Source organism: Papaver somniferum, chromosome 2 (assembly GCF_003573695.1).
Source record: "Papaver somniferum cultivar HN1 chromosome 2, ASM357369v1, whole genome shotgun sequence".
Taxonomy (NCBI): Eukaryota; Viridiplantae; Streptophyta; class Magnoliopsida; order Ranunculales; family Papaveraceae; genus Papaver; species Papaver somniferum.
Window position 1 is genome coordinate 30,883,586 of NC_039359.1, and position 14,376 is coordinate 30,897,961.

The following is a 14,376-nucleotide window of genomic DNA, read 5'->3' on the forward strand; positions in this document are numbered from 1 at the left end:
AAAGGTTTGACAATGACAATGGATGACTAATCCACTCTTTTACAATTTAGAAGATGGACATTTCTATTAAGATGATCAAAACTCAAAGCCAAAATTACAACAGAATCAGGTATGATAACCTCCATTCCACGGCGTGTGCAACTTGGTCATTAAATAAGACTTCACTGCGAACTACAAGGATTCGCTCACACCATGAAAGTGATACGAGTAGCGAGTCAAAGACTTCAAAGTTTACGTAACTCTACCGATCTCTTCAAATTCACATATAAATAAGCATCTTATCTCTTGCATCATTTCATCGATCAAATATGGATTTTCACCTACATCATCAAGGTATCTTTAAGTTTTCGGTTTCGATTTTCATTCTTATTCTGAGCTCTACAAATTCTCGAAACAATTCATCATTCATTCACTATGTTGAATCATCTTCTCTTACAGTAGACAGAGAAGCTCTACTCTCATTCAAGTCTCCAATAATAGACCCATCAAATGCTTTATCTTCATGGAACACAAGCTTAAATAATGTCTGCGACTGGACCGGTGTCATTTGCGACCAAGTGATCGTCGATGATGGCGCTAATAATAGTACCAGCAACAAGAACCAGACAAGAGTCACCGGGCTTGATCTCGAGCGATTTGGTTTGTCAGGAACCTTAAGTCTCGGCAACCTCTCTTTTCTTCGCGTACTTCACTTGCCGAACAACAAATTCTCCGGTACTCTGATTCTTCCAAATTATGCTGGCGAACTTTGTCAGCTTCGTACTTTAAACATCAGCAGTAACGACATCCATGGCCAAATCCCGCTGAGCATAGTCAAGTGTTCAGAGCTCAGAATTCTCGACTTGATGGGGAATCAACTCTCTGGTAACATCCCACCGGAAATCGGTCAATATCTCCTTAGACTACAAGTTCTCAAGTTAAACCAGAATCAACTTTCCGGTACAATCCCACCGTCAATTGGAAACATTTCTTCCCTCACAGTTCTAGACTTAGGAACAAATACTATCGGCGGGCCGATACCGAGCGAGTTGGGTCGTCTTCAAAAGTTGAAAACACTGAGTCTTTCCATTAACAATCTTACCGGCACTGTGCCACCATCTTTATACAACATTACTTCTCTGGTTCATTTTGCTTTGCCTTCAAACAACTTATGGGGTGAAATTCCAAGTGATGTGGGAGATAAACTGCCAAATCTTATTGATTTCAATTTTTGCATTAATAAGTTCACCGGAAAAATTCCCGGGTCACTGCATTACTTGCCAAATATCCAGAATATTCGTATGGCACATAATTTACTAGAGGGAACTGTTCCACCGGGGCTTGAGAATTTGCGTAGCCTTCGAATGTATAATATCGGGTATAATCGTATAGTTGGCTCATTGGATTTCATCAGCTCTTTTAGTACTAGTCCGAATCTTGATTTTCTTGCTTTGGATGGCAATCTTTTCCAAGGTGCGATTCCAGAATCCATTGGGTTCGACCTGTCAGAAACTAAGCTCACAAAATTATACATGGGTGAAAATCGCATCAGTGGTAAGATTCCTGCCTCGGTGAATCTTCTTACCAATTTGGCTCTTTTAAATTTAAGCTATAATTCAATTTCTGGTGAAATTCCACCAGAAATTGGAAATCTTAAGAATTTGCAAGAGTTGGTTCTGGCTGAAAACAAAATTTCGGGCGGAATCCCGCCCTCGCTTGGCGACTTAAACAAACTCAATGTGCTTGACTTGCATGGGAATGAACTGGTTGGAGCAATACCAAATAGTCTGGGCAGCTTGCAGCGGCTTAATTCCTTGGATTTGTCCAGAAATGAACTCAATGGAAGCATACCTGGACAAGTACTTTCAGGGCTATCTGGTCTATCAAGTCTCTTAAACATGTCCCGAAATTCTTTAAGTGGTTCTCTGCCTCAAGAAATCCGAAACTTGAAAAATCTTGTGACGATCGATGTTTCCCATAACAAGCTATCTGGAAGTATCCCGAATTCAATCGAAGAATGCAGGAGTTTACAGAAACTATTCATGTCGAGTAATTCCTTCTCTGGTCATATTCCTTCAACATTGGCAAATGTTCTAGGAATGGAAATACTAGACCTCTCCTCGAACCAACTCTCTGGTCCTATTCCCAACAATCTCGAAAAACTCCAAGCCCTCCATTTGCTAAACCTCTCTTACAATGACCTTGAGGGACAACTTCCAAGTACTGGTGTTTTCAAGAACTTCACCAGCGTTTATGTACAAGGAAACTTTAAACTTTGTTCTAATTCATCTCATTTTTCACCTTCTCTACCGGTTTGTCGCCAACGAAGGAAAAAATCAGTGGCGACTCGAGTTGTAGTCCTGCTTATAATAGCATCAGCGTCCGTCTTTTCTCTGTTGTTGGTGGCTTCGTTTGTGTATTATATGTTGATCTACAGAAAAAATGTAGCCAGTGGAGGTGTTTCAAATAAGAAAAAGATACACGACGACGAGCTGTTTAGAGGAACACATCAAATGGTTTCTTACGAAGAACTTCGTGCTGCAACGGATAATTTTGACGAGGCAAATTTTACTGGAAGTGGGAGTTTTGGGTCTGTATACAAAGGAAAGCTTTGGGGAGAGATTACGGTTGCAGTTAAAGTTCTAAATCTCGACCAAGTAGGAGCTTCAAAGAGTTTCTTTGCTGAATGTGATGCTCTAAGAAGCGTTCGCCACAGAAATCTTGTTAAACTTATTACGTCTTGCTCTAGTATTGTTCTGAGAAAAACAAATTCCACCGAGTTTAGAGCTTTAGTTTACGAGTTTTTGAGTAACGGGAGCTTGGATGATTGGATCAGAGGGAGGAGGAGAAGAAGAACAGTTAGTAGTGATGATGACAGCGACTACAACGACGAGGAAAATGCATTCGTAAACAGTATGGACTATAGGGATGACGATCAGGAAAATGCGTTTGTTGTATTGAATGGTGTGGAGAGACTGAATGTGGCAATAGATGTTGCGAGTGCATTGGATTACCTGCACCATGATTGTGAAGTTCCTGTGGTGCATTGTGACCTTAAGCCGAGTAACATAATCTTAGACCATGACATGACTGCAAAAGTTGGAGACTTTGGGTTAGCAAGAACATTGTTGAGTACTGATGGCAATGAAACTACTGCAACCTATGGGCTCAAGGGCTCCATTGGGTATATACCTCCAGGTAAGGGATTTTCTTATGTATATGCTCAAGAAAAATCATGTTCGTCTATATAATTAATACTGAGCACACATTTTCTTAATGGGATTGCAGAATATGGACAAGGACGGAAGCCATCGACAAGAGGGGACGTCTACAGTTTCGGCATAATGTTGTTAGAGATGTTTACAGGACGAAGTCCAACACATGAAGGATTTAATGGAGGAATAAGCTTGGTGAAGTGGGTCGAATCGGGTTACCCTAATGACATTTTACAAGTACTGGACCCTCAGCTGCAAATGTTGCACCAAACATCAGAACCATCATTACCAATTATAATGAACGGCATTACTGGTAGTAGCTGTAGTTTTGAAGATAAGCAAATTGAACATGGATTTTTCATTTCAACTGTAGGAGTTGGGTTATCTTGTGCTGTCGATGCTCCTGAAATGCGTATTACGATAAGGGAGGCTCTCCAAAGGCTTAAGGAGATAAGAGACACCCTTGTAAAATCAAATGTATTTAGTTTATATTAAGGGGCAATCTGGTCCATTGAAAATTATCATTTCATTTCTTGGAAATAAATAATAAAAAGAAAAATATGTACATTTCTTTCCACTGCTTCTTCTTCAGAGGAGGTGAAGGGATAAAAATGGTGTTATTATCTAGCTTTTCTTGCACTTCATTTCTTCCGGTAAAATCCTCTCTTCCTCTCTCAATTCAATCTTCATTAGTTTCTCATTGTCAATTGGGTCATGGAATTGTAAGAAAAAACCTCAACGGCAGCAACATCAGTAGATTGCATCATCAGATTCATCAAGAACAACTTCATCTGGTAGCAGTGAGGAAGAAAACCAAATTAGGTATGAAGATTAAGTGTAGAGCATCTGAAAAGTTCAAAAACATTAATTCTGAAGAAACCCAAGATGATGATGATAATAATAATAATAATAATAATAATAATAATAATAATAATAATAATAATAATAATAATAATAATAATAATAATAATAATAATAATAATATAGTACTACAGCTATTGTTGTGGGCTGCTGAAGGTGTATACATTGTCTGGCTTTTTCTCCTCCCCTTTGCCCCGGTATGCATTACTTGTTGATTATCATTACTGTTTGGAAAGCAATTAAACGAATTCTATACGAAATAATCATTATACTTGTTACAGGGGGATCCAGTGTGGGCGATAAGTCAAGGCACCATTAATTCTCTAGTGGGGCTTTCTCTGAATTTCTTCTTTATCTTTCCACTGATAAACTCCAGTATGTCAATTTTTTTACTCTGCTAATTGCAAGTGAATTATTGCTTTGCAAGTGTTGCTTGATTGTAATGTTTTCCTGGGTTTATTGGCAGAGTAGTTGGAATTCATGTGCTCGAGTCCCCGGTGATTCACCCGGTAAGGCCATTCGACATGTTTCAAGTAATAGCATTAGCAGTCAGCAAATGTTTTCTTTATAACTCACATTTGTTTTCCTTTGGTTGATCAAAAGATTCACATGCTGAAATATTAACTTAACATCTTTAACCAATTTTCGCTATTTTCTTTCTCCGTGATACCAGATGGAGGAAGGATTGTTCAATTTTGTGATTGGGTGGACACTCATGTTTGCACCCTTGTTATTCACGGATCGCAAGAGAAACAGATTCAAGGGATCACTTGATGTCTTATGGGGTTTCCAGATGTTCCTCACAAACAGTATTCTCCATCTAACTGTCTAAATATGGTTTATTATGGCTGAAATATTAACTTAACATCTGGTAGTAGACTAGTAGTATTAAAACTTTTAAATGGTTTGTTTTCTTTGTAACCAATTTTCGCGTTTATGCATATTTGCTGGCAGCATTCTTAATACCCTACATGGCAATCCGACTTAACAAAGCTGACACTGAATCCTCTCCCAAAGAGCCTTCTAAACTGGAAGCTGTGATGGTAGATGGTGCATCTGTCGTAGGACTGATAAGCGGCGCTGTTTGTACATTATGTTTAGCATGGGCATGCTTTGGTCGAATGGATGGAAATTTTGGGACCCTGACAGACCGGTGGGAATATTTCTTAAGCTATCTTGGATCAGATCGATTAGGTTATGCCTTCATATGGGACATTTGCCTCTACACAGTTTTCCAGCCTTGGTTGATTGGTGATAACATAGATAATGTGAAAGACAGCAGTGTTAACACAGTAGAAAAATTAAGGTTTGTTCCTGTTGTTGGCTTGGTTGCCTACTTGTTGAGTTTGGATCCTGCTGAAGAGTTGTAATACATGTAGTACACTGAAATTCGGGAACCAAATCTTTTATTTCGTAACTGTGTTCTTTATAGCAATTTCTTCTGCAACCTATTGCTGGCAGAATTTCATTAATCTAACAGGTTCGTATATGCATTTTCTGTGAAATCAAACGTTTGAGATGTGCCAGAAATGAAAGGTGATTCGCAAAAGGCTGAAGTTGCATTGGTAGTGTTAAATGGGACGCAGTTACAGTCTACAAAGATGGCCTTGCATATAGCTGCAGCTGCAGGAAACTCCGAGTTTGTAGGGGAACTTGTGATTCTCATGGCACCTGAGCTGCTTGATATCAGGAACCTTACAGTCATGACCTCGGTAACCTCTCTTTTCTGCGGTCACTTGACTTACGGGTACTCTTATTATTCCAAATGATATCGACGAACGTCTCAACTACCTACTTTAAACATTAGTACCAACAGAACATACTTGCATTCAGAGTCGAATTCTGAATTCTCGACAGCGAGGGAAATCCATTACAGTACTTGGTATCATCCAACAGGGAATCGGTCAACATCCCTGTAAGTCAGAATCAACTACGAGTCTCGACTTCTCAAGTTAAATCAGAATCAACTTTTTGGTACCATCCCATTTTGCATTGGAAACACTTTTACACCAGCTATTCTAGACTTAGGAACTAACAGTCTAACACTGTCGGTGGCTGATACCTAGCTAGTTGGATTGTCTTTAAAAGTTTTAAGAAAATTGAAACTTTCCGTGAACAATCTCTCTGAATTTGTTCCTCTTATACAAAGTTACTTCTCATTTTGGTTTGCCTGCTAACAACTTAATGGGATGAAATTCCAAGTGATGGTGGAGACAAGTTTCCGAATCTTATCGAAATCAATTTTTGCATTTGCTAGGTTCACTGGAGGAAACCTTCCTGGATCCTGGATCATTGCACTACTTTGTTGGAGAGAACAGTTCTAGAGGGATTTGAGAGAATTTAGGCAGCCTTCACAAGTTTGTGTAATATATGGTATGGTTGCCTCTTTGGATTTCATTAGCTCTTTTACTTCTAGTCCTCGTCTTGGTTTTCTTGCTTTGGATAGCAACCTTTCGAAGGTGCAATTCCATTATTCAACAAGCAACCAAGCTCACAAAATTGTAGTTGGGACTTGGGAGGAAATCGGATCAGTGGTAACTGGTAAGATTCATGCCTCAGTTATCATACAACTTGGCTCCTTCAAATTTAAGCTATAGTTAACTTCATTCGACCAGAAACTAGCACTCAGAATTTTAAAATGTTAAATTTAGCTGGAAAAATAAGTCGTGCAGGAGCAGATACCAAATAGTTCGCTGACATGTAACACCTTTCGATGATTTTCAAGAAATAGACTCGACGGATGAAATAAGTAGTTCCTGACTAGTAGTCAGGAAAAACATATAGTAATGCAAAAAGAGCTTGAAGGTTTGATATATGATCCTTAGCTTTGGGTCTAGGATAAAACACAAGTAATGGATCATTCTCAAAGTATACTCACATTCACAACTAGTACTTAGTTTGAAGGAAAATAGGATGCTCTATAAGAAATATCATTATAAGTTGTTCTGTGACTTGTGTAGAATTTGAAGTACAAGGGGTGTACTTAATCTTACACGACTTAAAGAAAATTATCTATGGTGAACAGAATAATCCCTGAATCAAATTGCACAAAAAAAGTATAGCCTATTATTTACTTTTTATCTCTTTTTAAAACATATAAGAAGACAAATACCGTCTGTCTTCAGATTAGTAAATAACACCCCAAGGCATTATCTGCAAAAACAGGCTAGTAAACTGTCCATTCCAATAGCAACTGTTAGAGCTGCTGTTCCTTATAAACAGACCGGTGTCGCTCCGGTTTCATCAACCATCTGTCCATGCCTATATCTCCATATACCTTTTTTCTTACACCGCAAAAACAAATCAAAAAAATAACATAACAGCACGCGAACTGACCTAATCCAGTACATGATTCGGTTTCTTTCACTGGCAAAGATGCATATGTTGAAAAGATAATGCCAAAGCCCACAATATGCAACCATGTATGTGTAGTAGGTACTACAAGAATCTCCATCTAATTAACTGCTCTCTGGCTCCTCAGAAACCTTCTCGTCAATCTCGCCTGCAAGAGTCTCCACAACAGCTGATAAATTCTTGTTTATGAGGTTGCTGCTAGTTGGGGCAATGGTGACCTCACCACTGTTTGGAGTGTCTGGAATACTTGCATGTGAGGAATTGGCGACAGAAGCACCACTCTCTTCCAATTGTTTAGACTTATTCAGAGCATGACAATGTGGGCAGTAGTAAGTGATGTAAGAAAAATCTTCTTTCCTTGCAAGCCCTGCAAAAAACAAATCAGTAATTAGTTATGCACTAGCATCAATACAAATAACATCCCAACACAAGCTGTCCGAAACTGAAGGCTAACAACACAGATACTAATTATTATTACTCACGGACCAGGGACAGAAACATATTCATTATTTTTAAACCCAATAAACCTGTAATGCAGAATCATCAAACAAGCGAGGTTGTGGGGGATAGTGTCTCTTATTCTCTGAAGAAATTGGATCTATTTGATATGGTTTTCAGATGTCATGGGAAGGTGTTTCAGGTTATACTGGTTTGCAGATGGTATTAAAACTTATTTGCTGATCGCAATTCGTGAGCCACAAATTGTCATGTACCATCAAAGAAAACAAAGTATAAGAATTAAAAAACCTAGAATCCGAGAGTATGATTAGATCATGGAGTAGAGTTGAAACTGACTGACCATTGTGCATATGGCAATTGCCACAAATCAGGGCATATGACTGTGTTGGATCTTCGCCTACAAGCAATGCCGCAATACGTGCAATCCATCCCCCATCTTGTATGCTAGAATTTGGATGGTGATCAACAACCACCTGATTGTGTGTTGCAGGCTCAGAGCCAGTGGGACCCACATTGTCTGGCACTTCCTCAAGTGATTGATTCAAAGCAAGGGTTCCAGTACTGTTAGATCTGTTGTGCCGGTTCCTTAGCCCTTTAGATTGCGCAAGCTCGACATCTCTGCTTTTTCCTGATGCAGGATCAACCTTTGATTCATCCCCCAAAAACACACTCAACCCCGAATCCGCTCCCAACTTTGATGCCAAGACTGATGCAGCAGCTGCCTTTGCTGCTGGATCAGGGTCGTATCTCTGCAATGCCAGCGATAATAGTAAATTTTGTTTAGCCTAGTTATCTTATTCTATGTGGTTCCACATGACCGATATAAAAAGCTCTGATGACACTAGCATTCACTTAAACAAGAGGGAGCTACATAAATTAAATATGTACGGGAGAAGCACACAACCTAACCATTAACCCCCACTATCCTATAACTCAGTGGAATATCGATCTCATGTAAAAAATCCATGCGGACTTCCTTTATTCACATCATCATATGTTTGCTATGAAGTGGAGAGACATATACCATCATCACTTAGTATCTGAGAACTTGCCTATATCAGCATACTTATCCAAGTAAACATTCCAATCATTTATATTCACGATGCATCAACATATGCACTTATTGAACGGAGACAACTATTAAAAGTATATGCGACACAGTAAGCTTTATTTGGCCTCATGCATGATAACTGACAATGGAAGATTGGACAAGAAAAAGATTATTTCGGTTACCTGAATGAGCTGTTGGGTGATGTAATAGTTTGTCCTTTCTTTGAGTTCATCGATTTTTGCTTGCCTTTCCTCACGCAGTCTCTCGAGGGTTTTCTTGTCCTTGCGTTCGCCTAAAAATGCACAATTGAAACATAATTAAGATTCTGAAAATGGAATTCTGAACCAAAATATCCAGAAACACTAGAAACAAAAAACTAAGCAAGGAACAATTTAGTATAACCAGCAAAACAGCAACAATGCTCAAGTTATCATTCAAATATGACAGGTTGTATGCAGACAGAGAACAGGTTGCAAGAAGAAAAAGTTGATGATCCACAAAAGGTCCTAATTTGATGTCATGTCATCTCAAAGTCTCAGACTATTAATCTAGCGCACTTGATTTGTGAAAGGCAACACATTTTTGTTTATTGAAAATAACTTGTAAAAGATTCTTACGGTGGTATAACTTTTATTGCTGGTGCTGGGGCCTAACGATGGGACATCTTGCATGAATCGTCAAAGAGTACTCTACTTTATATGGGTCATACCGATGATTCAAGCATTAAAAAAAATACGAAGCAACAAGTTTACAACATATTAATTGCCAAAGTACAAATATGAAGCTAAATTATGAATTAATTGACGAACAGTCTAGAGTAAGTAGCACAACCTGACCACGTGAAGTAAATGGGAACATAAAAAATTATAGTTGCTCAACCATTTCAACATACAAAAAGAATAAAAGTAAATAGCAGAACAAGAATTATCAGCAATAAAACCGGAAGAATAAAACTGTCTGGTAGAGTTTAAGACACTTACACATCCTTGAGAAGCTTCCCAGAGTTGTGTAAATAACAGCGGTTAGGCCAGGCAAAAGAAACATTGGCAAAACTCGAATAGCTCTCGTCTTCCATTCTAAATCCAGTGTTCGTGTCGTCATGATTGCATAGGCTACTGCAACAGCCTGAAATTGGATTTTCAAGCTAGGTAAGATCAAGGTTTATAATAGCATCTTGCCTCACACATCAACATTTCTTGACGTGATTCAATGCACGTCTCGAGGCGTATGCCTCGAATGCCTTGCTGTAAGAAAAAAAAATTAAGCAGTCCTTTTGCTGCAGACAAGATTTTCTTCAAAGGGCTAGAGATTTTATGATTTATCAAAACCCAACACAGGACTCTTTACCAAAACTCAACACAGACTCTTTATAGAGGACAAAATTTGACATAATCCCAGAGAAAGCCACACTAGGCGGGGGGGTTTGTCTCTTGAAAAGAATCGCCTCACAATGCAATTTTTTTTGGAATATATTTAGGTAAAAACCGTAGCCTGTGCCTGAGGCTGTAAAATAAACATGTGACATGACGTTGATGGCCTGGCTCGCATGGAGGCACGCTATCAATTATTGAAACCATGGGCAAGATCAATACCAGCATACCACCCAAGATTGAATTCAACCGGACCTCACAACCATAGCTCTTTACATGTTAAAGATGATTTTGCAAGAAAATAAATACATAGAGATGTAAAATACAAATCCACACTTTAGCATCATAACAGTTGAGTATTTAAAATTGAGTGGTGGCGAAATAACATCTATTTATCATTTGCTAAAGCATAAACAGTTTCCATTACGTTGTTTTTGTATGTGAAGATTTTGCAGGTGCAAGGATGCAATAGAGAGATAACTTCTAGCCACAGAAAAGCGTTGTGCCATTATATTATCATGGATGAACATTCAAACACTTCTTGTAGGGTAAAGGTGGTCAACTAACAGGGTCACGACAAGAATACAGTAGCATGTATAAGTTACAACTGTTGGTTGATGAACATACCAAAAATTAGGTAAGAAAACTCACCTCAAGCAGAACAGAGAAAACAATAAGATTCCTAGCCATCCTTCGCCAACTTTGAGTTCTCCTCTTCATCCTCGCCATAACGGTAGCTTCTTCCTTGGATATATTTTGTAATCTCTTCTCAAAATCATCTTTGCGGGATCCAAAGAGTCTGTTCCATATCCGAGAAAAGATTCCTTTGCGCTGCTTCTTCGTAGCCTTAGTTTCTTTTGCTTTATCCACTGATGATAGGTTTTCAGCCACATCTTTGGATTGGTGCGAAACTTCAGCCATTTGTAACAGTAGTTTATCAACAAAGAATTTCAGTTGCTGGGAAAGACCTGTCCATATATACATACAGCAGATAGTAAATTAACAGCAACAAAGAGAAGGAACCACTCTTAAGAAAACAAAAAGGACATAGCAGCAGAAAAGTTAAGAGCAAATGTAAAAAGGTGTAAAAATGAAAAGATAATAAGAGACGTTTAGTCTCATGGAGATTTGAGAATTTATATGAAAGATCACCTTTACTAAAATGTTATCATCAAAATTTTACAGAACCAGAATGATCCTGAAGAGACAATAGATTTAGAGTGGGCAAAACGAAATAATATGCAAAGTAAAGCAACAAGAAGGAAGACTCAATTCACCAGCAAGAGGTTAAGACATGTAATGTTTAAAGCACCACCAAGCCACTAAAACTTCTGATTTCTTTTGAATTACCTATTACTGAAGTTCATTCTTGACGTAATATCAGTTCTGTTAGCATACATATTATTCCCAAATTTCTGTTCAACAACCAAGTTTTTCTGGATGAATTGATAGGGTTGTTCACACATTGACAAATAAAAAACTACCAAATTAGATGATTTTAGCGTTTCAATTCAAGAGTTGACTCAACAATCAATTCTGGTCTTAGCAGCAATGTTAAACCCTAAATATCTCCACACAAAAATTCAGATCCACCAATCAAAACGAAAAAACTTCACATAGTATCAACATGCCAATTTTTCAACAAATCAAATCAATCAGACCTCAGAAATTTTACCTTCAATCTACAACTTCTGCAGATGTTTATGATATGAAGTTGAAATCAAGAGTTCAACCAACTTTATACACACTTTAATTACTTGATCTTCGGGATTCCTCCACTGCTTCAATACAAAACTCACAATCCAATTCAGAGATTTTAATTTCAAAAACCTCTAGAGAGAGGAACTTGATCTTAAAAGTTCCCCGGAATCTGTGAAACCTAACCCTAAATTCAACCCCAAAAATGGAAGAAATCAAAAACAAAAAAGAAGAAAACCCCTAGAAAAGGTAACGGATCACACCACCAGCAAAAGCCTAACCCTTTACAGTGAATCAAAAATCGAAGTACCCGACAAATGAACGTATAACTCGTTACGCACGATGCCCTTTTGCTCCTAGAGAAGAAACTTGTATAGTCTTTTTCGTATATTTTGTTGAAATTAAGACCCTACTTTTACCTCGATATTAGATATTCATCCTTGTTTTCATAATATTTCTCGGCAGAAACCCCCGGAAAAACGCTGCGAACTTCTGGTTCCAGAATTTCAGATCTTTTGTCCCCCGGATCTCCACGCCGTTGGTGGAGGCTCTTAGCAAAAGAAAAAAAAACAAATGACTACTACGAGGCCAAATACAATGTGCCTTGTACACTGAACAAAGGATAGAGGCGCATAGCTAGGAGAGTTCTACAAAACGAGCATGAAAGTGTCGAATCTGCTAGAGTGCTTGCTCTTGCCACTCGCAAGGTAGCAAAATTACGTGGCACCCTTACAAAATCCCAAGTCATTGGATGGTAAAGATCCGAAGTCGGATTATGCCACACTATACAAAAACCAGTCTCCAAGGTTGTATTTAATTGGCCTCAATAGAAACAATGACGGTTAGGATAAGGAGTGACATTATGGGACAGACGTGTATTCATGTGTGACTCACGAGTCATGACGGTGCATGTTTTCTTTGTAATCAAAGTGATATGGTCGTGGAGACCGGGTATAGGTAGAAAGAAGGTTCTGTCACTTGGAAGCCATAATCAGTAGAACCTCGCTCAACTGCGGACAAGAAAAACAACAATGCCATCCAGACCTATTCAGTTTACTTAGCAACCGAATGAGGTGGCTTTAAAACAAATTTGTTCTCCATCTCCTTCGAAAAGAAAAGGTTATGTTAAAAGAAAAACCGAAGTATAATATTTACAGGCAAAGGATCCGATCTTCAAATCTAATAATTATGTTAAGTGTCTCCTAATTAAACAAAATTGTATTTACAACGTTCCTTCTAAATGTATTTTTTTCAAAGAACCAAAGAATTAAAGTTTGTTTGGTGATTAAAATCACCTCGTCAACGAACTTATGTCTTCCCCTATAAAGCGGGATTATTTCTTTCCTTCCAAACATGCCACAGAATCCCATAATTCACATTATCCCACAAAGCCTTGTATCTATCTTTTATAACATTAAATTTCCACGCTTTGAAATAATGTATCTGACCTTCACACGGCTCACCAATAACTTGATATTTTTGCAGTCAAAGAAAAGGTCTCGCTCTTTCCTTTATCATTCAAGTGTACGACATCTGCTGTTTTTAGACCCCTTCTTCCCTAAAAGAGTCCACCGCCTGCCGTCAGGCCTGTCCCTTGAGTCGGTGATTTCGAGGCTGGATCAAAGGCAGTACTACGAGCCCTTTGCCCCATCCAACCAGCTCGCGTGGTTCACCGTTTCCTCCGACTAGAATATATTCTCAATCGATATAGAGGTGCGCTTGAAAGTGGGGGTGTGTTGTCCTTATTGGGGACTTCCCCATAAGTCTCCATCTTCATGGTATAAGCATCCCCTTGTTACCCATATGTGAGGCATCGTCTTGTCCAAGAGACCTTAAAAGCCTTAATAAAATGCTCCCAAATTTCACATGAAAACTTACAATGTAAAAACATATGGTTCGTTATCGTCTCCTCCTCCTCCTGACATATAGCACAACAATCATTCTGGATATTAATATCTTTGTACTTAAACATCGAACGAGTATGCAAAGAATTATTAAAATTAGCTTATAACATGAAATGAACCTTGCCTGTAATCTTCTTCTGAAAAAGCGGGGGTCTAACAACCACGCCCAATATTTCGTTCGGCAATCTGAATAGGACAAACTCAAATATACTTTCAAGAGAATCAACTAGACAGTCAGACTCAATCTAGAGAAAAGTATATGAACGAGTTTTATATCTATATTTCTTAATTCAATCTGCAATCAGTAAATAGGAATTTGCAAGCCCGATTGAATAAGAAAAAAAATAACTTGAACGGTACCAAAGACCAATGTTCAAGTGTCAATCAATTTATATCAACAACCAAAGGTTGGATTATCTAATTGATTGATCTTAACGCACAACCTGTGATATTTCTATTATATAACAAAATATAATGCGGAAAGG

At 38.3% G+C, this 14,376-nt stretch overlaps 3 protein-coding genes across 3 annotated transcripts; 2 read left to right on the forward strand and 1 right to left on the reverse strand.

Annotated features, from left to right (window-relative positions):
• Positions 1-210: 210 nt before the first annotated feature.
• Positions 211-3,833, forward strand: LOC113347262 (LRR receptor-like serine/threonine-protein kinase EFR). The gene is made up of 2 exons (XM_026590883.1): positions 211-3,177; positions 3,268-3,833. The coding sequence occupies exons 1-2, from the start codon at positions 309-311 to the stop codon at positions 3,687-3,689; spliced, it is 3,291 nt and encodes a 1,096-aa protein (XP_026446668.1). The 5' UTR covers positions 211-308; the 3' UTR covers positions 3,690-3,833.
• On the forward strand, positions 3,712-5,544 carry LOC113347264. Its single transcript, XM_026590885.1, has 5 exons — positions 3,712-4,252; positions 4,337-4,430; positions 4,527-4,564; positions 4,729-4,864; positions 5,010-5,544. Exons 1-5 carry the CDS (start codon positions 3,755-3,757, stop codon positions 5,423-5,425), a joined length of 1,182 nt encoding a protein of 393 aa, XP_026446670.1. The 5' UTR covers positions 3,712-3,754; the 3' UTR covers positions 5,426-5,544.
• Positions 5,545-6,969: 1,425 nt separating this feature from the next.
• On the reverse strand, positions 6,970-12,373 carry LOC113347263 (uncharacterized protein At2g24330-like). Its single transcript, XM_026590884.1, has 6 exons — positions 11,965-12,373; positions 10,941-11,257; positions 9,900-10,044; positions 9,102-9,211; positions 8,209-8,617; positions 6,970-7,776 (listed from the first exon to the last, which is right to left on the reverse strand). Exons 2-6 carry the CDS (start codon positions 11,208-11,210, stop codon positions 7,514-7,516), a joined length of 1,197 nt encoding a protein of 398 aa, XP_026446669.1. The 5' UTR covers positions 11,211-11,257; positions 11,965-12,373; the 3' UTR covers positions 6,970-7,513.
• Between the last annotated feature and the right edge of the window lie 2,003 nt (positions 12,374-14,376).